This window comes from Benincasa hispida, chromosome 4, assembly GCF_027475165.1.
Source record: "Benincasa hispida cultivar pf3 chromosome 4, pf3_genome.v1.1, whole genome shotgun sequence".
NCBI lineage: Eukaryota > Viridiplantae > Streptophyta > Magnoliopsida > Cucurbitales > Cucurbitaceae > Benincasa > Benincasa hispida.
In genome coordinates, this window is record NC_143481.1 from 69,210,934 (window position 1) to 69,238,043 (window position 27,110).

General features: G+C 31.3%; 2 protein-coding genes across 6 annotated transcripts; one reads left to right on the forward strand and one right to left on the reverse strand.

The window, feature by feature from the left end:
• Positions 1 to 1,325: 1,325 nt before the first annotated feature.
• Positions 1,326 to 5,350, reverse strand: LOC120076327 (SUN domain-containing protein 3-like). Of its 5 annotated transcripts, XM_039030121.2 has the most exons (7): positions 5,094 to 5,305; positions 4,968 to 4,993; positions 4,694 to 4,795; positions 3,963 to 4,187; positions 1,947 to 3,205; positions 1,767 to 1,852; positions 1,326 to 1,687 (listed from the first exon to the last, which is right to left on the reverse strand). In XM_039030121.2, the coding sequence occupies exons 4-7, from the start codon at positions 4,120 to 4,122 to the stop codon at positions 1,447 to 1,449; spliced, it is 1,746 nt and encodes a 581-aa protein (XP_038886049.2). In that variant the 5' UTR covers positions 4,123 to 4,187; positions 4,694 to 4,795; positions 4,968 to 4,993; positions 5,094 to 5,305; the 3' UTR covers positions 1,326 to 1,446. The 5 variants fall into 5 exon arrangements, with proteins under 5 accessions (XP_038886049.2, XP_038886045.2, XP_038886047.2 ...); XM_039030117.2 differs by lacking the exon at positions 4,694 to 4,795 and having other exon boundaries at positions 5,094 to 5,341; XM_039030119.2 differs by lacking the exon at positions 4,694 to 4,795 and having other exon boundaries at positions 4,796 to 4,993.
• Positions 5,351 to 19,974: 14,624 nt separating this feature from the next.
• On the forward strand, positions 19,975 to 22,257 carry LOC120076594 (uncharacterized). Its single transcript, XM_039030466.2, has one exon. It carries the CDS (start codon positions 20,578 to 20,580, stop codon positions 21,994 to 21,996), a length of 1,419 nt encoding a protein of 472 aa, XP_038886394.2. The 5' UTR covers positions 19,975 to 20,577; the 3' UTR covers positions 21,997 to 22,257.
• Positions 22,258 to 27,110: the final 4,853 nt, after the last annotated feature.

Here is a 27,110-nt window from a genome sequence, read left to right on the forward strand (position 1 = left end):
TTAATAGATCTTAAAAAATTTTAGTCGTTGAAAGTTTTTTTAATCAAGATTAACTAAATAATAATAATAATCATTTGGTAAAAATAAGTTTTTGGTCAATAGATTTTGGGTCTAGTTCCTATTTAGTCTCTAACTTTCAAAATGTTACATATTTAGTCCATAAATTTAGAGTTTAGTTTCAATTTAGTTCATAGGTTTCAAAATGTTAAAATTTTATCGTTGACATTTGAGTTTTGCTTCATTTTGGTCCATATGTTTCAAAATTTACACTTTTCACTACAATTTTTTCATTAAATACTCATTTTTTTTGTCTTTAACGTTAATGTACGTTAACAAATTTAAAATAGTTAAAATAATTATAATTAATTAATTAAGTTTCCCTATTTTCCATCATTTTTAAAATTAAATTTGAAAACTCACTGCATGTTTTTTTAATTAATTAATCAATATTAATGTCAATGTTTGAAAGTAAGTATTTAATAAAAAATTAAAGTTAAAAAATATAAAATCTTGAAATCTAAGGACCAAATTGAAACAAAACTCAAATCTCAAGGGTAATATTATAAGATTTTGAAACTTAGGGACTAAATTGAAATCAAATTCAAAACTTAAACACTAAATGTGTAACATTTTAAAACCTATGGACCAAATAGAGACAATATCTAAAATTTAGAATCAAAAGAATATCTTTTTTTTTTAATCATTTTCATGCAAGAAAGTATAATATGTGAATATGTTTTCTATATTTAGAGTGAAGATACTAATAACAAAAATTTTATTTTTTAAAAAAAAAAGAATAATAAACAAGTAGGGACTAAATTAAATATATTTTAAATGTATAAGGACTAAAATTGAATGAACTTTAAAGTATATGAACCAAAATAGTTTTTTTTTTTTACCTTCATAATTTTAAAAATTGTCTATAATAACTTAGGCCCGGTTTGATAATCATTTTGTTTTTTGTTTTTGTTTTTAAAAATTAAGTATATAGATACTTCTTTCACCTCCAAATTTCTTCATTTGTTATCTCTTTTTCACCAATGATTTAAAAAATCAAACCAAATTTTGATAACTAAAAAAGTTATTTTCAAAAAGTTATTTTTATTTTTGGAATTTGACTGAAGAATTAAACAATTGTACTTAAGAAAGATACAAATTATCATAATAAATACGGATAATATAGGTTTAATTTTCAAGAACAAAAATAAAAAACCAAATAGTTACCAAACAGAGCCTTAGATATTATTTATTATGGATAGCATTTTATAGATTTATCCATCTTTTATGCTTACTAAAATATGTTTACTTTAATAGATGAGATCAAATTTTTGTAGGAAATTTAAACCCACATAGTATGTGGGTTGAGCTATGACTATATTTGCAAGCATAGTATAGTGATTCAGTGGACAAAATTTGTAAGTGTGGATACATTACATACTAATGAAACTACAAAAGTATGAAAATGAAGATGCTACAACTCAGTAGCAACAAAATCCAGGAAGAAGTCATACAAAATTTCCCAGATTTACTCTTCTTTTCCATACTTGTTCTTGTATAAACACTAACCACCATATCTATGAACAGCCTTGCCACACCAAATAATAAAAAAATCATACATACAAACACCATTGTAGCTCCTTGGTTCTCTTGAGAACTCTGTTTCTCCCTAACCTTCTCAATCTCAGATCTACAAACAAGAAATACTCACTCATTTAGAATGGTTTCAGAAACAAAGATAAAATAATGAAGCAAAGTGGGGGTTTAACCTGAGAATTGCATTGTCTCTTAGTAGATTTTCCAACTGCAGAGAAATAAAGGACCTCCAAGAAATGAGATCACTAACATCTTTACCCTGCAAAGAAAACATTTAAACTCATGGATTGAAGGTTATGGAGATCAATCTTGAATAATAACTCAGAATCATACGGAGGTAAGAATTGACATACAATGCTCTCCTGGATTCTTAGGAGATTCCTTATGTCTTCACGACTCTTCTCTACGAGTATGTCGTTCTCTCGAATATCGTCATTGAACTGTCTGAAAATATTTCCATATTTGGAATGTAGTTCTTCCAAATACCGCTCCAGGATAGACAAGTTTAAATCAGATGAGCGGACTTTCTGCATTAGTATCTTTAGAACAGTGTCCCCAGGCATCCTGCCTGCTTGATGATGATGGCGCAGTTCTTGAAAGCTATCTGGTAAGTCGTCCTCCCTTGAAGAGGATATTTCTCCGTCGTAGTTATGATGTTCGCTGTCGTACTTTGTCGTTGGTTCACTGTCTGCAGAAAGTTCTGTTGAAATGAAGGTATTGTCGTGAACTGAAACCAAATCCTCCAGCATTTCCTCGACGGCATCCAATCCATAAACTTCAAAGACACTTAGTGTGCAGTAGAATTCTGAACCATGATGACTTAAAAGTCTTAATTTAAGGTATCTTACCCATTTTGGCTCCTTTAGGACAAAACTCTGAGCATGCTTTGCATTTGCAGCAGTAAAGTTTCCAAGCTTTATCCAAACATCTGTAGGATAAACCGAACTCCCAAGAAGCTCAAATTCCTTCAAATTGGAAGAGTGGTGTTCAAAATTAGCAATTTTAATTGTACGCACTAACGTTTCTTCAGAGAGTTCCAAGGTAACAAATTTTTCATCAGCAGAACATGGATTTCTGAGGTACTTGTCAATGTCCCTTTCTAATATATTTGAGGCTCCCTTGGCTTCCTTGTTAAAATCCAATGCCTTTGACCCCTTTGAAGCTGCTGCATAGTTGTATTCTGCACCGCTAGGCTCTAACCTATGTAAAGTACTCTCCACTTGACCAGGTCTGATTTTGGTTTTTGAGATAAATGCTCTGCTTTTGAAAACTTCAAGGCCAAGGGGTAAAACATGAGATAGGCGATCAGCGTTTAGATTATCAATTTGAAAATTCCCTCCTAAGCCATCATTTTTCTTCACATCAGGCAGCTCTCCAAAAGCAAGCAAATTTACATTCTCATCAAAATTGTCATGATTTACATTTTCTTCACGAACAAAGATATCATCATCATAGGCTCTGGATTTTGCACTGTCTATGAACCGATCTTTTAGAAGGGCAACTGAACAATTTTTATTCTGACGGCTTTCAGTAATTATTTCAGAATGCTTGTAATTTCTGTACTTGGATTCATTCCAAGTTGATATGCTATCTTGTAGATTGGTGCAGCCATCTAAATAACAAACAGAGTTGAGCATAAGTAGTTATTTCTTATTTATTTACATGATCGTGTATAACGTGTGTAACGTGTTGTTAACTAAGAAAAGAGGAAATCGATTCTGCCATGTATGATGTAAAAGTAATTACAGTGATCTAAACTGATCTGCAGTCTTCAAATCCGCAGAAGAAGGTGTAGACATTGCAACATACATTTTCCCCCAGAAAATAGTACATTTTGTCCTATGATCTTATAACCCTTTTGTGGTTACTTTAATTCAGGTTTTATTCATTAGTATTGTTTTAGTAGAAACAATCAGATCCTTGTTTCCTAGAAAGTGTCACAAACCATTGAAAATCAAAAGGTACAGCCGACTTTGAAATCTCTGCAAACTATCAAATACTTTATACCCAAACTCCTAAAATAAAAACAAGAGAAAGGCAAAGTCATTTCTAAAACTAACAAGCATACTAGTCTAAAGCAGGCTCACATTCAATAGGAAAAAATCAAGGGGAAGCCATCCGATTCAAAATCACCATGAAAGAAATGTATCATGCTAATATACTCAATTTCTGTATCGTGTGCAAAACTATTTACAATCGAACTGAAAAAAATTTAGCGGTGTGGTGACTGTACATCTCAAATATAAAGAAAACAAATGCTATACCCATAATATGAAATAAAAATTGTATAACAGAGAAATTCCTCAGATTAGATTCTCAGATCATTGTAAATAAAAAGAGAGATAAAGAAAGTTCAGTTAGATACTGACCTTTACGACTGTTGCCCTGTCTGATCCACAAGCTAAAGAGGAAGAATAGCCCCCAGAATACAAATACTAGGGACAGAAAGAACATATACAAGCGATTCCTCCCACTGGTAGTTTTCTCTAAAGCTCTTCTCTGCAGAAGAGCTCTACGTGACCGCTGCATCTCACATCAATTCAGGCCACTAATCCTCCAGTGCCCATGCCTGAGCATATAGAAAAGGGAGTATGCTGCACCAAATAAATCATGAGCTAACATTCAATTTCACTTCCCAAACATATGAGCAATGGTATAGAATTATCCAGATGTAAGAAAAAGGAGAAGAATAGTTATGAATAAATATCCAAGCCAGGCATGTTACAGCAGAATGTTGTGTCTATTTCAAGTCACCCCTTCGATAAAGGAAACGATAGCTTTTGTAACAGCTCCGTAATTTCATACTTGAGAAGAAATGAAACATAAGTAAATTAGAATATGAATTTAAATACTGTAAGGCGCTCCAAGGTTCATCAAAAATATAGTAGATCATTGATAGCTAGTCTTCAAAACTTCAGCAGCAACATTAATAACAAATTTTCAATTGCTAAAAAAAAAAGCTCTTCACCGTCAAATAATGAAACATCCTGAATAATTCGTATAGGAAATCTAATATGTTTCTTAACGATGATCTCGTTTACTGAAAATGAAAAGTTGTCGAAAAGATAAATAAAGATCTTGGCAGCTAAGCAAATAACACCTTTTGATGCAAAAGAAACACCGTCCCACCAAAACCGGATGGTGTCGTGGCCACATCTAAGAGGATCGAGATGAATTAAAAGACCTTCTAGTTGATCATTACCTGGTTTTGATGGTGTCGGTAAACCAATTGAATTAGCAGACACTTCTTTATTTCACCATTTCACACAGATCACAGATTCATTAAAAACAAAACGGAAGGGGAAAAACTATAAACAAAATCGATCAGTTGATACAAATGTAGATAGGAGAATTGACTGAAATCGCATGCAAACCTTGAATTGCGATGGGCATCGGGAATCTGGAAATGGAAAGCAGCGAAGGAATAGAAGAAGGAATTGAGAGAATGAAGTGTGAAGTTGAAGCAAAGAGAATTAATGGAAGTAAAAGCATAGATTGACCTGATTGAAGGTGAAGATTAACGTATACGCCGCGTCTTTGGAGCGTCGTCAAGGCGTTTCATGATCGAAATCTTCAATTTCGTTTTCATTTGCAAACAGTTCTACTCCACAATTTCAAATCGAATTCTCTCTCTAAGCTTTCATTTCCACTGTTTATCTTCTCTCTCTAACTTCAAAAATTAAGAACAAAATTGTATTTCCCTCCGGACGTAAGCATCACTTAACTCTACTCTTTACCCTCTTCTTCCTTCTCATCTCACCAAATTACATCAATTTTTTATTTTAAATATTTCATTTTTTACTGTTTGTTTAAGTTCTTTTTCATCTTTATTTCAAATAATAACTCAATATTTCACACATTTTTTTCAGATAACTTTTTTTCATGTTATAAAGGAGGGTAATTATTTTGAAAGGTAGAATTACTAAAATATTTATAAATATTGTAAAATATCATTATCTATCCATGATAAATCGCAGTGGATATCTATCACAATCTATCAGTATCGTTATCTATGTTAATAGGCAGATATTTGTTATATTTATATATAAATTGACTCATTTTATTTATTTCAAAACAATTCTAAAAAGATTCATTCATTTGATGAGATATAAACTAAAGTCATATATTTGTTTAAAATAGAACTATAAAAAATAAGATGTATAGTTTTGGAATAATTATAGACGATTGACTATCGACTTAAGGTTAAATGTCCGATTCTTCTACTACACATATTGTAGAAAAACCTTATCATGGTCTAAAAAAAAAAAAATCCAAATTCCATCCTATACATTTAGGTTAAATTACAAATTTAGAATTTGAATCTATATTCTTTAAAGTTTTTAAAAAATTCGGAAATCCATCAACAAAAAAAAATTGAAAGTATAGAATTATTGAAGACATAAAATTTAAATTATATTTTTTTTTACATCTAAGATGTGAGAATCAAAATATTAATTTTGAGATAGATAGTACAAGCACTATGTCAATTCAACGCTCATGTTTACAACTTAAATTTATATGTAATAGCTTAACTCATTTGGAATAATTTTGGATTTGGGATTTGAGAACAAATTTGTAATTTAAATTGTTTTTAAATGAGTTATATTGAAAAAAAATATATTTCTTTATTAATTTTATTTGAAGATATAGAAATATTAAAATGACATGATTGGAGCTGAGCGACAGCCAATCAAAGTGTGACATCTACAAGGAAATGTGAGGTGGCAATAACTGATTTGACAGGTCCATGTCAGCCGCATTAATTATCTTTTCCTCTTATATTTACATTACATTTTCATTTATTCTTATGCCACAATGACAAATGTAGAATACAATGTGGATATAATTTTACGGCAGATTTTTTGTATTGTAATTTTTTAGAATAAATAGGGTTCCAATTTTCCAACTGTAACTCCTTTGCCGGCACGTTTTACGTTTTTGTGTAGACCCAACCGACTTTTAAAATGTCACTAAGCCACACCCACATTTACAACGTTTCACTTCAAAAATAAATTACTTAATACTTTAAGATCTAATTTATTTATGTCAAAGAGAGAATGGTTGAATCCACGTACGAGGATATTATGATTTGAATCCTTCTAATCTAATATGGTTTTAAAAAATCTAATTTGTTTATTTTAAAAAAAACTTGTTTATTTTAATTCTATATTTTCTTTTCAAATATACTTTAAATTTTATTATAATAAGTTGGTATTAGTTTATCACTATTTTTTTATTTTCAATATAAATTTTAAAAATTATTTTAGATGACAAAACTACTTAAAATATTTTCAAATAATAACAAAATATAGAGTCTATCATATTATGATAGACTACTATCTATGTCTATCGAGATACAGATAGACACAAATAGACATAGATAGTAATCTAGCACGATCTATCGCAAATAGATTATGATATTTTGCTATGATTTGTAAATATTTTGGTGTATTTTTCTATATGTGGAAATAACTCTATGAATTTTGAAATATATTTACTTTGTGTCTTTTTCTTAAGTGATTTTTCAATTATTTTTTTTTTGTTATTTTATCAATTTTTATAAAAATTGACTTCAAATAAACAAGCAACAAATTTCAAAATTTTTTAAGAGTATATGAATCAATATAGTAGCCAAGAGTGAGGAAAATTAGTGGGTAATTGTTTTAGAAAAGAAAATTGTTGAAAATATTTTTAAATATAGCAAAATGTCACGATCTACTAGTAAAAGACATTGATAGACATCCATCAGCATCAGTAATAGACATTGATAGACGTAAACATATATTATTTTTTATTATTATTATAACTGTCGATTACTGATAGATAGTAACATTTTGCTATATTTGTAAATGAATTATCTATTTTTTTATATTTACAAACAACCTATAATTAGTGATATTTGACATGTATTATCTCCTTTTAAAGTGTTTAAATCTTCATACTCTCAAATAGAAAAATCTAAAAAGTAAAAAGGTTCCATTCCAACTTCTTTAATTGGTTTAACTAAAAAAATCGTGTTATATCTCACTCTTAATTTATTTTTAAAATTTTAGCGCATAACATCAAACTGTTTTTTTTTTTTTTTATCTTTTTTTAATTTCAATATCACTGTTTCATAATAGATCAACATATATATTATAAACAAAGCCTCATGTTTATTCGTAAAAGTAGGCATCTATGATATATAATTGGAACCATTATTTCTAGTGGAATGAGACTTATTTGAGTGATTCTAAAAACAAGATTATAAAGGTTTCATTGTTCTTATTAATTAGTATCAGAATTATAGTCTAAATCTAGTTATCTGTTGATCCTTAAGTCGGGAGTTTAGACAATAAACAATGTAGCTTATTCAAAATCTTTTTAATACATCTCACCAAATGATGAATTTAAAGTAATAGATTTGATCACACACATGTACTAAAAAAGGATTATACTAAAATAAAGCTTAATCGCACAAATTGTTAGGACAACTAATAATATCTTATAAATGTGTGATATTGTCCACTTTAAAAATAATTCCACTTAAAGGCCTTAATCAATCGAGTTTGTCTCTCACTTAAATACTTATGATCTTCTTCAATAGTTGGCTAAGGGAGGACTTTAATCCTATTTTTAACACACAAAATCGTAATAGGGCATCAATAATGAAGTTTAGAAGAGATAGCTTAAGCAAGAGGAATTGTTAATTAGTTCAACCCGTGACAAATTTAGAAATTTTGTTAACAAAAGACTTTATAATTAAGTAAAAATAATTTATATGTGAATAGTCACTCCCTACCTGACTTCCTTCTTAATTTCAGTTGTATTAATGGAAATTAATGTAATTATTGATTTTTTAAAAAGAATGAAGGTCTTAAAAAAAACTTGAAAAAATAAATGTGCAGTATGAGATTCAAACTTGAGTCTAGAGTGAGTTGGGAGACACAACTATCATTGGATTAGCTAAAGTTATTATTATTTTGTTATATATATATATATATATATATTATGTAAAAAAATATAAAGTTGAGGAAGAGCCAAATCCCTTAGGGTTGGCAAAATTCCCCGATCTGATTAGGTTTTTAAATATTTTTTCTATATATATAATTAGATTTTTAAATATTTTCTGTATATATATAATTATATTTTTAAATATTTTCTCTCTATATATATTAGGTATTTAACTTTTTACCTTAATTTTTAATTTAGTCTAAGTCCAATTAAAGTGTCCAAGCCCAAACCAAAGATAATTTTACGGAAAAAAATTAAAAGAAAAGTCTAGAAAATAAAAGGGAAAACGGGGAATGGGTCCTCGTGAGGACTCGTTTCTCCGACGGGGAATCCCCGTCCCTGTCTTCGCCTTGAAATACGAGGATGAGGATAAAATTTTCCATCGGAGATGGGGATGGGGAACTCTCCCTGACCCGGTCCGACGCCGTTGTCAACCGTAAGACCCTAGACCCAATCTACCATTGAGTTTAGTTGATCTAAATAAAGACTAGCAAAAGAGATCATCTTAGCAAAGGCTTTGTATCTGCTATAGGAAAAATGAACCTCATTTCTTTTGGATCTAGTGGACCAATTGAGAGTAGCATGTTCAAAGGGCCAAGAGGTTATTTATGGTCGTACCTTCACAAGAAGCAAGTTTACAACCTGGTGAATCTGGTTTAGGTGGCATTATCACAAATGACTTTATTGTTGGTTTTTGTTGAAGTTCTTCATTGAAAATTAAGATATATAGAAAATTCATCCCACAAATATATCTTTATACATTAATTATTCTTCCCATTTTAAACTTGTTTTAAGATGGAATTCCATATTTATCTACTGTGATATCACTCATAAAACCTAAACGAATATTTGGTCTTTAGAAAAAAATCCAATTAAAAAATGAATTATTAAGATCTCAGATTGAAAAGTTGGAGAGACCTAATCGTACCATTCTTATAATATAATATATACGATTAATCTTTTTTATTTTCTATTGATTTTGATATGGAACTTCATATAGTTTTTTCCTTTGAAATGCTTGTGTACGCAAGATTGTCATAAGGCTCTACAAATGGCTTATTAACATTTTTGTTTCATTTTATAATATCTATTTTCAAGAAGAAAAATGACTTCCCCTCCTAAAGAACAATAACAATAAAAGTGCGTTTCTTATTCTTTAGAATAAGCAAAGTTAATGTCCTAAGTGTATTACTAACCTCTTCAACCTAAACTCTTCACCAGAGATTTGAAGGCGTCTTGGAGGATAATATGTACCTAAGAAATTTATATATAGTCATAACAAAGCCCATATGGAGACCAAAGCAATATTTTGTCAACCAACAAAAAAGTGTATCCCAGAATAAGTACCTTCATTAATCCATAAAATTCACATATTTGCTTTTTTATATTTCTTTTTTATTATTTTACAATATATGGCGTGGGATTGATGGACAAACTTTATGCTAGTTGACCTTATATTTATGTTGCCTTTTTTTTTTTTTAATTTGTTAAGAACATTTATAGGAGCCTTTAATCTCTTTTAAAGGGAGGCAATGCTTCTTTAGATCTATTACCCAATGTTCTTAAAAAGGATGAGAAAACAAAATGAAATTTGTTAAAATAACCATCTCTTTAATGTAATAAATGTCAAGCATTTTGGTGCGAAAAAGGAACGTCACGGATAGCAATAAAATTTGCTACATTGAATTTGACTTAATGACATTGGCATGACTTCCGTCCAAGGTTAGAGGTTCAATCTCTTATCCGTAATTGTTGTACCAAAAAACAGTAACAAAATTTCACTATAAATTTATTTAATAAGAAATAACATGCACATTTGTTAGACCGATCCATTGAAAATTTAGACTCAAATATTAATATTAACATTAATATTGTACTTTGAATTTTATATCATCTTAAATTAATTTTAGTTATTGTACTCTTTCAATAAATTTTAAGATAATAGTCCGAGATGTTAATTTGTTGTTAGTTTTCTTTTTCTCTTTTTATTAAAAAAAAAAACATATTTACATTCTCTTCATAAATTTTGGAAACATATTCCTTACCTATCTTTTTCTTGTATGAAAATTATTTTTATTATTTAACCTATTTTGATAAAAAAAAAAATTAACTTTAAATGAATAATTTTAAGATTTATTAAAAGTATAGAGAGTAAATCTAAACAATTAAAAGTATAAAAACTAAAATAAATTGGAGCCTAAATATAGGATTAAAAATGTGGTTTTAACTCAACTTAAATGACACATGACTATCTACGTCAAAATGAGTATCTTCAGGTCAAAGATTCAATTGTCTCACCCATATATATTACGATAAAAGTGATAGAATTATCTACTGAATAAAAAAATTACATTAATAGCCTTTTTTTTTTTAATGAACATCTCAGACAGAACGTAGAAAAATTACCTCTTTTTTATGTCTCTCTTACTATTGTTGGAAGAGTTGATAAGCTCACACTAACTATTTGCTCTATTCAATCTACTAATTGGTTTCTCACAATAATGCCTCTTTTTATAACACTCTGAAATATATTTTTTAAAAAAATGACAAAAAATAAATGGGTATATCTACACATGCCATTCATGATCAATAATAAATTGAGTTACATGCACCTAGAAATTAGAAATTAATGAGCCAATGCATCTTGAAATCTAACAAGGACTGCATTATGCATCTATCTTATATTGGAAACAAGATTATTGGTGCCTTATCAAGATCTATATCACAATATTTGTTTTGGATAAATTTACAAATAAACCAAAAATTATGAAAAAGAAAAAGGAAAAAAGTAAGTATACGTGAAAGTAAACTTGTTAAAAAAATGAAAGTAAACTTGAATTCAAGTAATTAGTCAACGTGTCAACAAATTAATGATCCAGTCAGATTTAATCCTAACTTGATAAGAAAAAATCAATCTCATCTTAATCTTAAGAGAAAAAGGTAAATTTTAGGTCATTTTCCTATAAATATACTATTATAATTCATATGATGTAACTTGATCTTAATTTGAAACTTAAACTTCTGACTTATTCCTATTCCGTCGTTCTTCGTCTCTAATTTTAGCATTAAAGTTCATTTTTCTTTGTTTAGCAGATTCTTTGTTCGTCAAGTTACAAATTTATCGATGTTTTCACATGAGGGGTCAAGTGCATAGACCTTATTATTTAACAAATTTTAAGAAATAAAATAAAATAATGTTAGGAAGTTACTCCCAAAAAATTGTTTTTGTTATATTACAAGCCTTTGAAGGCATGTTTGAGTGGTAGCTAGAGAGCACGTTTTATTTATTTATTTTTCTTTTTTCTATATCTTTTCTTCCCACGCCCATTCATAGCCGTTGGTTGTTGCCCTTTATTATCTTTTTTCCCTGTATATATTAATCTTGGGAAGATGAGGAAGGCAAAATAATAATAATAATAAATAAATAAAAAGAGGAGGAAAGGAAAAAAAAAATTTTTTAAAAAAAGGAAAGAGAAGGAAAGGTATAAAAAAGAATATTTTGGTCCTATACTTTGAGTTCCATTTTATTTTAATCAATGCATTTCTAATTGGCCAAATTCAATCTTTATTTCTATTAATCTTAAATTTAGTTTCTATACTTTCAATAAATTTAAATTTAAATTTTATTGAAATTATTTAAATAATGATAATTTATATGTAAGAAAATATGCAAAATTAATAATTTTTTAAGAAATTTATAAATGGTAATAGAGATTTTTTTTTTATAAAAAAATCAACAACATAACTATTTTTAAGAATGTTAAAGAAATTTTTTGAATAAAAATAATAAACCTAGTTAAAGGAAAAATGACCGTATGAACTAAAATAAAATGCTGTCTGATGAAAATTTGAGGTCTTTGGAAAGAAAAAACTAAGTGTGATTTTGAAAGTGAGTATTTTAACCAATGCAAACTTAACCATATGCTATGAAGCACAGACACAGATGCGGTTATATAATATGGATACGATCAGATATCGCAATTCATCAATTTCTAAAAAACTAAGATACGGATACGTCTAAGGATACGTCATTTATATATATATTTCTAAAAAATGAAAATACTGATACATTAAAGATACATTTTCTTTTTCTTAAAAAAATCTAGGATATAGATAAATTTAACATATAAGTTAATAACAATAACACAAAATAGAATGCAAATACTAAAATACAATACAAAAAGAGTAACATCTAAGATGTTGAAATACAATAGTTAATAAAATGCAATAGAAAAGTGACTCATATTACAAAAAAAGAAGAAGATTAGAAGGAATGGTATAAAGATAAACGAAGAACTTCTTCATTGAATTGTTGAAGATATCCAAATGATTTATATTTTAGTGGATTTTATGGAGACTCAAATGTGAAGATGAAGATAGATGATTCTAGGGTTTGGTCTTTTATTTATTTTTTCCCTTTTAGTTTTTGACTCGAGTAGTGAGCTTTTTAAATAGGTTGCCTAGTTTTAGATCGAGAAAGATTAGATGAGTTGCTTGTCTTTTTTCTTTAAAAAAAGGCATGCGTAGAAATAGATACGTTAAATCGCGTGTCTAGATGTATCGGTATCTGATACGTGTCTGATACGGATTCTTTGCCTCACATGAAATATCTGTGTTTCATAGACCATACGACAAAGGTATAGAAAAGATGTTCGGTCGAAGTATCATTTATTGTGTGTCGTCACGTCCACAATAATGAAATTAGTCGACATTAATTTAAGTATGGTTGATTGACATTAATATAAGTAAGGTTTAAAAGGTTGATTTCCTAATGTTGTGGTCATAACCTTCCTACAAAATATCGATTTCATAGATATTTATAGAAATTTATAAAAATCAAAAATCAAAAAAATAAATTTAAATTAGTAAATAAACATTTTGTGAGGACCTTTAATATTAATATTGTTGTTTTCAAAACTTATTAGAGAAATATTGTTGTTTTGAAACTTATTAGAGAAATATTGTTGTTTTGGAAGTTCGATGCTAGAGGTCGAACGTTGGGAACTCGACTAATGTGGAGGTCGAACATTGAGAACTCGACGAACAAAGAAAAACTTGGAAACAATACATAGGTCGAAACTTCAACCTTCGACAAGGGAAATCTCGCGAATCTCGCTTAGGTTGTCGAAGGTTGAAGTTTCGATATACATCCACCATCGAGATTGTAGGTTTATTACTTTTCTTTTTCCCTCATAGAGGAAATAAAATAATGAGATGGTATACTATATGTATCTGTGTACTCGAGCTGCTTCTAACAACCTATGCATTTTGTTATCATTTCGAATTAGACGGAGGCTTGTGGGATTGATGTGAGGGGGTGGGGATGGCTATATTTCTGGGAGCGAACTCCAAGTGAATATGAAGCACATGGATACAAGTTATGCCTTGGAATGAAAGACAATTCCGAATTAGCTTTGTCTACGAACAAAATTTTGTATATTAGGTTGTCGAAGGTTACACATATGTCGAAACTTCAAAGCGATTAAGAAGATAAGTGGGCTGAAGCAGATTAAGGAGAGAGCGAGATTCAAAGCGAGATAGTAGGAGAGAGCGAGATGTTGAACGAGATTTTAAGAGAGAGCGAGATTCAAAGCGAGATTTTAGTTTATATTGACTAATCTGACTAACATTGAACTTGGTAAAATGAAATGGTTGAATAATTGAAAAAAAGTGTTTGTGATTGTTCCAGAAGAAATGAAAGCTAGTAATCATTAATGGAAAAATAACAACAATAACAGAGAGAGCGAGATATTGAGAGAGAGCGAGAGTGAGAGAGCGAGATCTTAGGAGAGAGCGAGAGTCTTCACTTTATTTGAACTTTCCATAGAAATATATATAAAAAAAGAGAAAAAAGAGCTAATAATCATACTATAATTGAATAATCATTAGACTATAATTGAATATATTAGATTATTATACTATAATTGAATAATCATTAGACAATAAATTGAATATATTAGATTATTATACTATAATGAATAATCATTAGACAATAAATTGAATAAATTGAATATATTAGATTATTATACTATAAATTGAATATATTAGATTATTATAATGTAAAACTTTATTGATTACAAAAAAAAAAAAAAATTGAATATATAGTAGATTATTATAAAAAAATTGAATATACAATAAATTATAATAAAAAAATTGAATATACAATAAAATGAATATATAATAAAAAAAATTATTTATTATTCAATCCCTAACTATCTGGAGCCTGTCTTAGTAACGAAGGACACTTCCTTCGATTATGTCCTAACTGGTTACAAAATCCACATCGTTGTCGAGTGGCTGGTTCTGTCCAATCCATCTCGTTGTGATAACGTGAACTTTTCGGTCTACCAGGTCTTCTCAATAACGATGGATCAGGATGTAAGACAGACATATTAGGGTGCGTGATTCTAGTAATCTTCATGCGATACAGATTGAAATTGAGGAGAGTAACATTCAACATACGTTGACAATTTGTAGTAGTCCTTAATAAAATCTTCGTAGTTCATGTTAAAATGCGAGCAAACGACCATAAAATGCGAGCATGGAATGCCGAATGCTTACCACTTGTTACATGAACAGTACCGTTCAGTATGATGGCTTGTTCGAGATCACTAAGTATGAAACACCTGAGAGAAAATGTAACGCACGAAGAGATGTGTTTAATTTCAGATCGACATGTTGGTATAATTGCAACAGTGAAAAACCCAGCAAATGGTTGGACGGGACCGAAATGTCACCATCATTTCTGCTTACGACATATCGATCATATGTTGTATGACGAGATCGTACTACTGGAGAAATATCTTGCAGACGTCGAGAGGCAGGATTTATTCAGTTGGACTGGCATCTGATCACAGCCTTGGTCGAAAGATGGAGGCCCGAGACATATACATTTCATATGTTTGTTGGAGAGTGCACTATCACTCTACAAGACATAGAAGTGTTGTTGGGGTTACCTGTTGACAGTGAGCTGGTTACCTGAGTGATGTATGATGACTGGTTAGAAGTTTGTCAACTGTACCTCGGTGCGACCCCACCTGCCGACAAGATTAAAGGATCAAGGTTAAGTTTAATATGGTTAGGAACACAATTTCGTGAGCTCACACATGATGCAGACGAGGAAACCGTCATAAGATATGCATGAGCATATATATTACAAATGATGGGTGGAAGTCTGTTTTCAGATAACTCAAGTCATTTTGTTCACTTAATGTTCCTGCCACTGTTAGCTAACCTCTATGATGCGGGGGCGGTATTCGTGGGGTGGAGCATGCTTGGCATGGTTGTATAGACAACTATGCAAAGCAACAAGACCTGAGGTTCGAGAGATAGCTGGGTCTCTCATACTTTTGCAACTATGGGCTTGGGAATGATTTCCAACAATGACTCCACAGCTACATCATGTTAATGACGCTCAGTTAGTTGGACAAGCCTACGGTTCTCGGTATGTTATTTTAATTCAATTTAATTTTTATATCACTGATCTAGTTAATTTAAATTCTAAATTATCAATTTAAAAATTTAGGTGGAGAGACAAAATTTGTGTGACTAGGACAGCCACACATGTAGTCAACCAGTACAGGTACATGTTTGATCTGCTTCAACAAGTACATTACACTAAACCTAATTGATTATTTTATTCACATTTTTATTGTATTTGTCTTTAATATTCTCTAATATAATATTTTGTGTTTCAGGTTATTTGGGAGCTGTACAAAATTATTGTGCATACTTTGCCTAATTTTTGTACGAATGGTCAAAACATATGGCGGACGATGAGTCCTCTCATATGTTTTCACATTGGTGAGTGGCATCTTCCTGACAGGGTGACGAGACAATTCGGTTTTCACCAGGATGTCCCATCGCCTTGTAATACTGAACCCGTACTGTATGATATTGACCTAAGGACTGGAGATTGGTCCGAAAAAGTTGCACATTTGGTAATGCGATGACACTATCGTGCAAGGTTTATTGCAGTGGGGGTTTCTTTTGAACAGTTTGACACAGATGTCACTCCAGAATATATTCATTGGTATAATAATATCACAAGACACTACGTCACTCGTCCGGGAGCAACTGTGGATTATCTGGTAATTGAATGAATATTATCTATTTTTTTAATTTAAATTTATTTTAAATATTGTTTAATTGTTTTATAATTCATAGAGATCGAACAACAGTAGACTCCGTGAGGTTGCGAATGATCCGAACCAGGTTCTTGCTATATGTAGTGACAACCAAACCTATATGGAGGAAATTCATTATATGTACGATATACCTATTGTTTCTCCACCAGCTTCTAGACGTAGAGGACCTGTTCGAGAAGAGGATGAGTTTGATGAGATTGCACATAATGTGGAAGAGTTGCCCCCTATGACGCAGATGCAGAGTCAAACTAATTATGTTAGTCCGATGACGATGATGCCAGCATTTGGTTCAGGACATTATGACTTAGAGGCTGGTCCTTCGTCTTCATACGTGCATGGACATGGTCGGGATCGTGGAGAGCATAATGAATATTTATATTATGAAGCGCCTGCAGAGGTACCTGAGCAACATCAAGAAGAACCCGAGCAACCTCAAGTTCGAAGTCGACGACGACAACCAGCTCGAAATCGACGATGTCCGCCTTGTGGGTCACGTTGATTTTTGTAATTATTTTTATATAAATAAGATATTTAATTTACATTTTTTTATTTTTATGAGTTATTATTATTTTTTAATTTATTCTTTTTAGAGTTTAAATAAAATAATAAAATATTTTTAGAAATTTTTTTTATAAAATGAAAAATTAAAAAAAAAAAAAGATTAGAAAGAAGAAGGTGGAATGTGTAATAATTAAAAAGAAAAAAAAAGGAAATTTGTACGGTATTCTTGCTCTCTATCAAAATCTCGTTATTTCCCTCTCGCTCGCGCTCATGCTCATGCTCTCGCTCTCGCTCAAAATCTCGCTCTAAACTCTCACTCTCTCAAAATCTCCTATCTCTCATAATCTCGCTCACTCTCATAATTTCGCTCTCGCTCTCGAATTTGATTGGAAAGTTCAGTGGCAAAAAGAAGGAGATTCATTAGCTCGTTATTTAATCAGACTTGCTAAGATGACAGAATCCATAAAAATTATTCAACAAGCTTTGGAAGGAATTCCAGGGGGACCTCATGAAAATTTAGAAATACGATCTTTTGATAGAGGAAGGTCTCCGGAATGATAATTAAACAGACTCAATAATAATGTTAGGAAGGGCAAGGTCGAGGGTTCAAAGTTCGATGTACAAGTGAAAGGAAAGTCGAGGGTTCAAAATTCGACCTATCTAGGTCGAATTTTCAACCCTCGACTTATTTAAAAAAAAAAAAACAATATTTTTACAAATAGTTTGAAAACAACAATATTTTCCTAAATAGTTTCTAAAAAAGGACAATATCCTTTTAATTTTTCCTTTGTTTTGTAGTCTAAATTCGTAAATTTTGAAAACAATTTTTTTTATGTTGTTAAGAGTATCAGATTTTGAATTCAAAGTTTTAAAATTCAGAATTATATTAAAAAAATATTGGAAAAAAATACTTTTTTGAATTTTAAAGAATAGGTGAACTTAGTCAATATGTTTTCAATGAATAATAGATTTAAAATGTTCTCAATTCCATTAATTAAATATTTTTTTATTATTTAAAATAAAATAACAATTTTAAGAAAAAAAAAAAAAAAAAACATTTTCTCCTTCCTTTCACCACACCAAGCGGCCAGCCCCTACACTGACTACAACAGTCCTCCAATATTTGATGAGGTCGTCGCATCTATCAGCCGACAAACCACATATTTATTTTGTAGCTGAAATTAGACTCAGAAATGCTCAAATTGAACTATTGAAATTACACAGACATTCGACATATTTTTTCTGCACATCCTTTTTTAATTTTTAAAATAAGCCAGTAAATTATTTGCCTCCTAAAATTGGCATACAAATAAAGGAATCATTTTATCTCCACCAACTGTGTCTTCAATGTTTGCTTCAAAAAGAAAAACAATTATCCTCAATGTTGTAAATTATTCCCCCTTTTAGAACTATTACTATTTCAGTTAAAAGAATGATGAAGAAGAACACCGGCAGGGTGGGAGTGGGTGAGGGAATGGGCTTGAAAATGTTTCTTTATTTCTGATTTTAATTATTGTTATTTCATTTAAAATAATAAAAATATATATATCTTATTCGAGGGGATTTTTAAAAATAAAAAAATTAAATTCTTTTTATACATAAAATAGTAAAATTTTAATAAATATATTATATGATATTGCAAAATAATTAACAAGATTTTTAAGATTATTAATAGTTTAAATTCAATTTAATATTTAGCAGGTAATTATACTTATTTTTATTATTTATAAATTTTAAAAAAATTTTAAAATTAAAATTTAATTTGTGAATATGCGAAAATACTATTTTCTTTAAATCTTCAAAATTATGTTTGCCTACACGTAGCCCTGAATTGAAGGTGCATTTACCTCTAAAGTCCCACGTGGCACTACCACAAGATTGCAGCTCTGACCTTCCCAACCATCCTTTTCAACCATTTATGTCGCTTTGCTTCCATTTCGAGATTCGGGAGAGAAAGCAAGCATCCTTTTTTCTAGAAAAAAATAAAATTAAAATTAAAAAATCCACGTGGTTCTGTTTAACATTTGAAATCGTAAAAAGTTATTATGAAAAATTCTTAAATATCGAAATGAATTATTTAATATCTATCAAAATCACTCTTTAATTCTAACTAGTAGATAAAAGTCGATAGATATTAACATTTAGATTTGACTTTTTAAAAATTTGCTAACTTGTTTACTTTTTTTTTAATAAATATATTTTAATAATATTATTTTAAATTAGTATAATTTGTTGTCTATTTTCAAATTTTAATTTATTCATTTTTTATAACAATTATATTTTCTAAAAAATTATTAGATAATTTATATTAAATAAAATTATTGAAAATATAAATCACATGCAATTTTAAATAAATTATAAAATTAATCATCCATGTGAAAATAATTGAAACAATAAGCCTAATTTGGTTCATATAATTAAATTACACCAATTTAGTATTAATTTACCAACCATCATAGCTAGATTTTTTTTTTTTTTATATATATTTAAAATTAAAATTTACCACACACTATTTTACAATTGATTTTTTTAAAATCACATCTACCAGCAATTATTTTAAAAGCTATAGTAATCCCAAATTAAACCTTAGTCCATGAATTTTGTGTTGTAACAATTTAGTCTATATTTTTAATTTGATTTAGTCATTGAACTTTCAAAATTACAACAAATTAATCTCCCATATAAAAAAATTTATTAAAATTGGGTGTTAACTTTTAATATTTTATGATGCAATATTTTTATTTGTAAAAATATTGAGTCTATAATTAGTTTAATTGTTTATTTATACATGAAATCTTATCAAATTTTAACACAAAATTAAAAATAATAGACTAGATCGTTAGAAACTAGCCGAAGCAAGTCTAGTTCATTGGCATTTGAATGTGCTAATAATCACGAAGTTTTTATTCTTATCCTCTATCTCCAATTGTTATACTAAAAAAGTCATTACAAACCAAAGTTCAAATACTAAAAATCCGATTTGTTAATCATTTGATTTTTTATTTTTATTTTTAAAATTAAACTTATTTCATCTACATTTTTATCATGATTTGTCTATAAACTTTAAAAAATAAAACAACTTTGAAAACTATTTTTTTAACTCTCAAATTTTGACTTTGTTTGTTAATGGTCATGTTTAGAGTTAGAAGAAAAAAAAAAAAAAAGTTGAAAAAGTGTGTATAATTAATAAAAATACTTTCAAGGGTCAACAACTGTGGCCGACTCACGACGTCCAGGTTCACCACCTTTAGCTTAACGAAATGCGCACCTCGCTATCGCTTCTTTTATTTCCCAATTCCCAGTTTGAGTCTCATCGTCCATTCCCCAAACTCGAACCCTAATAATGAACCTTTCCTTTTTCCCCCTTCCATTTCCCTTTCTCTTCTTCATCTTCAACCTCGTCTCCGCCTGCCATGTCGCCGACCGCAACGCTCTTCTTGCTTTCAAATCCGCCATTACTGCCGACCCCTCCGGCATTCTAACCTCATGGAAGCCCGCCCTCGACTGCTGCACTTGGGCCGGAGTCACTTGCAACATCCCCAATCGCGTCACCAGTCTCAGCCTCTACGGCCAACCCGACCGCCCCAACGCCTTCCTCTCCGGCACCATCTCCAACTCTCTCTCCAGCCTCCCTTACTTGGACGGAATCTACCTTGTCAACCTTCGAAACATTTCAGGCCCTTTTCCACTTTCTCTCTTCAAACTCCCCAAACTCCTCTTCGTCTACATCGAGAACAACAAGCTTTCAGGTCAATTACCGGCCGCAATCGGAAATATGACCCAGCTAGAGGCACTCAGTGTTGAAGGTAACAGATTCACTGGTCCGATCCCTAGTTCAATTTCCAAATTGACTCGCCTCACTCAGCTTAAACTCGGTAGCAACCTTCTCACTGGATCCATACCGATTGGAATCCAGCACCTCAAGAGTCTGACATTCCTCAGCCTCGAACGGAATCGGTTCACCGGTTCTGTTCCGGATATTTGGGGATCCTTTCCGGAGTTGAGGATTCTCAGACTTTCACACAATAAACTCACCGGCATAATTCCGCATACAATTTCATCTCTGGCTCCGAAGCTTAATTATCTAGAGTTGGGGCACAATTTGATAACAGGGAATATCCCTGATTTTCTCGGAAATTTTAGGGCACTGGATACACTCGATCTCTCCTCCAATTACATCTCTGGAGTTGTGCCGAAAAGCTTCAGGAATTTGACGAAAATATTCAATCTGGATCTGTCTCGGAATTCGCTGGTGGATCCGTTCCCGGAGTTGTTTGTGAAAGGGATTGAGTCGTTGGACTTGTCGTACAACAAATTTCATCTCGGGAAAATTCCGAAATGGGTGACATCGTCGCCGATAATATACTCTCTGAAATTGGCGAAATGTGGGATCAAGATGAAGATGGACGATTGGAAGCCGACTCAAACGTATTTCTACGATTACATTGATGTATCGGAGAACGAGATTTCGGGGAGTCCGGTGGGATTGTTGAACCGGACGGATTACTTGGTCGGATTTTGGGCGGCCGGAAACAAGTTGAATTTTAAGCTGCAAGATTTGAGGATAGTGAAGAGATTGAAGTATTTGGATTTGTCGAGGAATTTGGTGTCCGGTAAAGTACCCGACGGCGTGGTGGGGCTGGAAAAATTGAACGTCAGCTACAATCATTTGTGCGGGCGACTTCCGGCGACTAAGTTCCCGGCGACGTCGTTTTTGGGAAATGATTGCTTGTGTGGGCCGCCGCTACCGCCCTGCAAATGAGCGAGAATCATGAGGCCTCTTTCGGTGCCCTCACCCTCAGTGGATGAAACGACAACGACGACTGTGGAATTCAAATCCGACACGTAGTTTTCATATTAACGTGCCTCACTTCGCCAACCGCACCGAATGCGTTAAAGGCGCATTTTGAGATTATGTGGGGGCACATATTAGAAGCCTAATCAGCATTATCTCAATAATAACAATAAAACATTTCAAAATCTCATTATTATTATAAATACAATCTTCCGTTGTTATAATAAATCTTACGAAATTAGAATTCACATCCCTTTAACAATAATGACAATAATTATTTATCATGAATACTCGATGTTAAAATATATCTAGATGTTATGAACCTTGAGAAAACAATTATATAAGGAGATATTACGTCCAATCAACACAAAGCAAAAGCTATGGTTTTCCTTCTTCATTATCTCTACGAGGAATTGAAAATTGAGTATCTTATAATAAAAGATCCTCGTATCTTATGGAAAATTTTGAAAGAGATGTATGATCATAAAAATATAGTTATCTTTCTAAAGCTCGCTTTGAGTAGATGCATTTGAGCCTACAAGATTTTAAATCAGAAAGCAATTACAATTCGTGAGGGGTCAGTTGTAGTTACAAGCAATTTGTGAGGGGTTATCCAATGGATATAGAAATATATCTACAGTGCGAAAGAGTACAAACTGTCAGTCTTTAGTGGAATGACTGACAATTAATGAATGTTGATTAATCTGATTAAAGAGTTCAGTTGGTTAATCTCGTATCATTGGAGCTTCTAATCTGTAGATCCAATAGGTCCCCTTGTTAGTTCACTAAGGGTAGAAATAAGGAATAATCGATTTTGGAATTTATTGAATTGTTCAAATTATTTATGGAAATTTAAGTAATTAATTATATTAATATGATTAATATAATGTATAATGTATGTTGATACATCATAATATATAGTTAATTATTTGAGAGAAAATATTTGAATAAGATTCAAATATTTTAGATAAATTTTATACTATAGATTAAAATTTAATATAGATTTGATTCATACTAAAACTATAGGTTAAAAGAGGAGGTTGCATTTTAATGCAGTTATAAATGCATAAAATATGGTTACTAATAGTTAGATTAACAATATTATTAATATTATACTAATATTATTTATATTAAATATAATATTAATGTTGAATAAAATAACTCCCTGCTAAGGGAATTATTTTTGTACAACGTGGGAAGGGAGTTAACATAACTCCCTCCTCTTCCTCTCTCTCTTTATCTCTACATGAAACATAGAGATATTGGACGCTCTATGCTTTAGAGATTTTGCTCTCACTCTCTCTCACAAATTTCCCTCTGCCAAACCTCACAGAAGTCCACACTTCAATCTTTGTGTCCGGAGAATAAGGACTCCATATTGGTGGTGTTCTTATTAGGTAGAACAATTTCTGGGTTTTCACAGAAGGTTTGTTCGTGACATTAGACGGGGAATCTCATGAAGATTTGAATTTTCTACAAAGGTATTATTTTCTTCATATCTGATTTTTCTATTTGAAAAATCTCTATGCTTAGCCTAAATTTGGTCTCTATAAAATTAATTTTGATTTTTCCCAATCCCAATTCAAAGACAGAATGATTATTCGCTCCCACATTGGAATTCAATCCCTTCGTCTCTTTCATTTTTCAATTCATAATCATACTAATCCCCCATGTTTCTCTACTTGCATTTTTCTTCTTTTGCACACGAAACCTTCCCTCTAGTGGCGTTCCCTCTAACGGCCACGAGCGAACAACAATGGCGCACATTTCTTTGATCAATATGTTGGATTTTATGTCCTAAAACTCGTGGTATGTAAACAATGGAACTTATTCTGATAATTCAATAAAGGTGTTATTGAGTAGATCTATTACTTGAATAGAAATTCAATAAACCTAAAAGTCCCTTGACTATTGGATACTTGAACTTTATGTGGAGATATAAAGGTGGATCAGGTTCGAGTAAATAGTCAAAATGATCTATAGTACATGGATAAGGTTAGGTACCTTATTCTGATTGGATACGCTCTGTAGTTGTTACAAGGAGTTGTGAAGTGCTACAAATGAAGTGATCCTAATTCGTTCATGTTGGACATGAGGAGTGGGGGTGTCCTTGTGCAAAAAAGTTTGTACAATATCGGACCACAAAATGAGTCACTCTTACTTTATAACACCGTTTACTGTTTAAGACTGACTATTTTAAAGCAATGACTTAGGTAACTTGACCTTAATCCTGAGCTAATTATGAACTCTTGTTTATCTGGGATTGCCTTTAGATTTGCATATGTGAGGGTTGGCTCAACAGCGCCGACTCAATATGACTACCATTTCAGGGGTAAGACCGGATAGATAATTGGGGACATAGGGTGCAAGAGGTAATTCACTCCTACCCGCTTTAGGGATAGTAGAGAGGTTGTTCCCTTAAGTGCTGATTCTGGGGCTTGAACAAGGGATCCCGTCCTCTTATTTGGCATGAGAGAGACTCATTTTTGTGATTGGATCACAAAAAAATTGTTCATTAGGGGATTAGTGGGGACTTAAGGAACAAGAGGTAATTTCGGGGGTAAAACAAAGATTTGACCCAAGCCGTTATTGTGAACAACCTGTAAAGAGTTAATTTACTAATCATGATTATATCAAATGTACATAATATATCTACAGTGAGGGGAGTTCAATTATAGGCGTTAGTGGAGTGTCCCATTAGTTAACGAATAGGGGTTAGATCGGTCTAATGAATTTAGCCGATTAATCTCGGATCGTTGGAGCCCATGATCTGTAGGTCCATTAGGTTCCCCTACTAGCTCGGAAATGGATTAGCTCTAGAATAGTATGATAAGTTAATTTGAAACGTTCAAATTAGAATCAAACGAAATTGGAGAAAATATATTTAAATATGATTTAAATATATGAAGATAAATTTGTGTAAAAATTAATTTAATATTAGATATTAAATTAATTAGAATTATTTAAATTGTTTAAATAATTATTTATTAATTTTATTAGAAAATTAATAAATTTTGATTTTAGAAACAAAATATGATTTTAAAATCAAAATGGATTTTGAAAATTGAAAATTACACAAAATTTGAAAATGAGATTTTCAAAGTTCATCTTCAAGTAGCTTACAAGGAACCCACCTTCTCCTTTGGTTTACTCCAAGCATGAGCTGCATCCTATGCAACACATCTCTTTGTATGATAGTCTGCAATATATTAAAGAGATTGGAGTGAAGAAAGAAGGGAGAACCAACTGAATTTTTACTGAAAAATTCGGATGAAGAAGGTGTTCTTCAATGGGTTCTGTTCAATGACCTTTCTCCATATTCCTTTTGATTCCAGCTTATTTTGAGTCCCACAACTCAATCTAGAGCACCAAGAGAATAGTAGGGAAGATCTTGTGGTGGTCTACATAAGGATTCGGAGGATTTTGTAGCTGGAAATGGAGATAGTTGAAAATGGAGATTTCGTCAGTTTGGCCAAGGTATTTTCATGAAACCCATTATACTCTGTTTTTAGCATGTTTCTTTTTAACCAAAATTAATAAATTAGAATGCTTATGGATCATGATTTCTTCCGCTGCGTGATGATGTTGATCCAACACAATAATACTCATGACACAAGTTACTTGAAGACCCACACGTGTCTTGTGATAAACAACAAACTTACTTTGCATTTTTCTCTCATCCAGATTTTTCTTTAGCCCACAGAGATCGATGATGCTACAACCACGAATAGAGAGGTGAACTCAAGCTTGAACAACACAACTTTTTTGAGTTTCAACAAAATTTTCCTCCTTTAGGTGAGATCCAAGTCTAACCCACTCCAAGTCATCTTTATTTTACATTACCCACTCCCTAATGACTACAAATATGCAAGAGTAAGCTTATTTGAAAACCAACTAGCAAAGTTTTAGGGTTGTTTGGGTAAGTTTTGTAAGTACTTAGCTTGCTTTGAATCCTTTCAGGCTAGATTGATGTGTTTTTTAAGTTATAAGTATATATGGTTAGCTTCTTCTTGAATTTCTCCTACCAAAGAAATTAGTTTCCCTAGTTCGCCATTAACTCACCGTTATAACCTCTGGTTTCTTTTCTCTTCCTTTTTTTGATGAACTAGGGACAGTGGCAAGCAAGTTTATTTGGGTATGAATAAAAATAATTGAATTCTCATTATTTTTTTCCATTATATGATGATGAAGGGTTTAGGGTAGAAACGGATTCAACCATTTCCACAAAGAGTTATATAAGTAGCAGGAGATCATTCAGGAGGATTTACAATTACACAACACCGAAATTAATTATGCTTTAAACTGAGTACATTTGTTGGCCGCTCCTTCGAATCTCATCATTCTCCAACAATCAACCAATTGAAGCATTTCATTACTCATAAACTTCAACCAGATCTTTGACCACTAAAACAAATATTTACGCAAATTTGGGGGGAAAGCAACTAAAACAACAGAACAAACCAAATATCTGCAATGGAAACATTAACAAACTAAAGTATAGACGCTGTTATATTATTACAGAAGTAGTCCACAATCTCCAAGAACTATAAAAAGAAGCATCCAAAATCCACCAATCACGAACAAAAGCGGAAAAAAAAAAATTAGGAATCATAAGAGGAATTAATCCAACCTCAGTCTTGGTCTCTCTGAGGGTGGTGGCTGTGAGGAAGAAGATCCAGCTGGAAGAAGTCAAGAAGTCAAAGGTCTCCAGCTCAATCACTGATATGCCACGTGTGCCACCTATGAAGAAAAGTTCCAGCATCCTTTATGTTATAAGTTGTTAATTGATTCTTTATTCCTTTCACCACAATAGTCCATCTGTAACTGGTCCTCACCATTATTTCATTATTTTATTTTTATCATTTATTGACCCTAACTTGGGGCTCCTCAAAGAGGCACATGGTGCCCTATCAAATGATATAGAAAATCCGAGGAATTCCTCCCAAATTCCAAAATCTCTTAGTGTAAACCTGGTATTAGAGCAAAATGGCCAACGCTTTATCTACCGAAAGCTCTATGGGATCTGAATTGGTACAATTCAACAATCTATCGTTAAATCAACTCCTCAATCAAATCGTGAG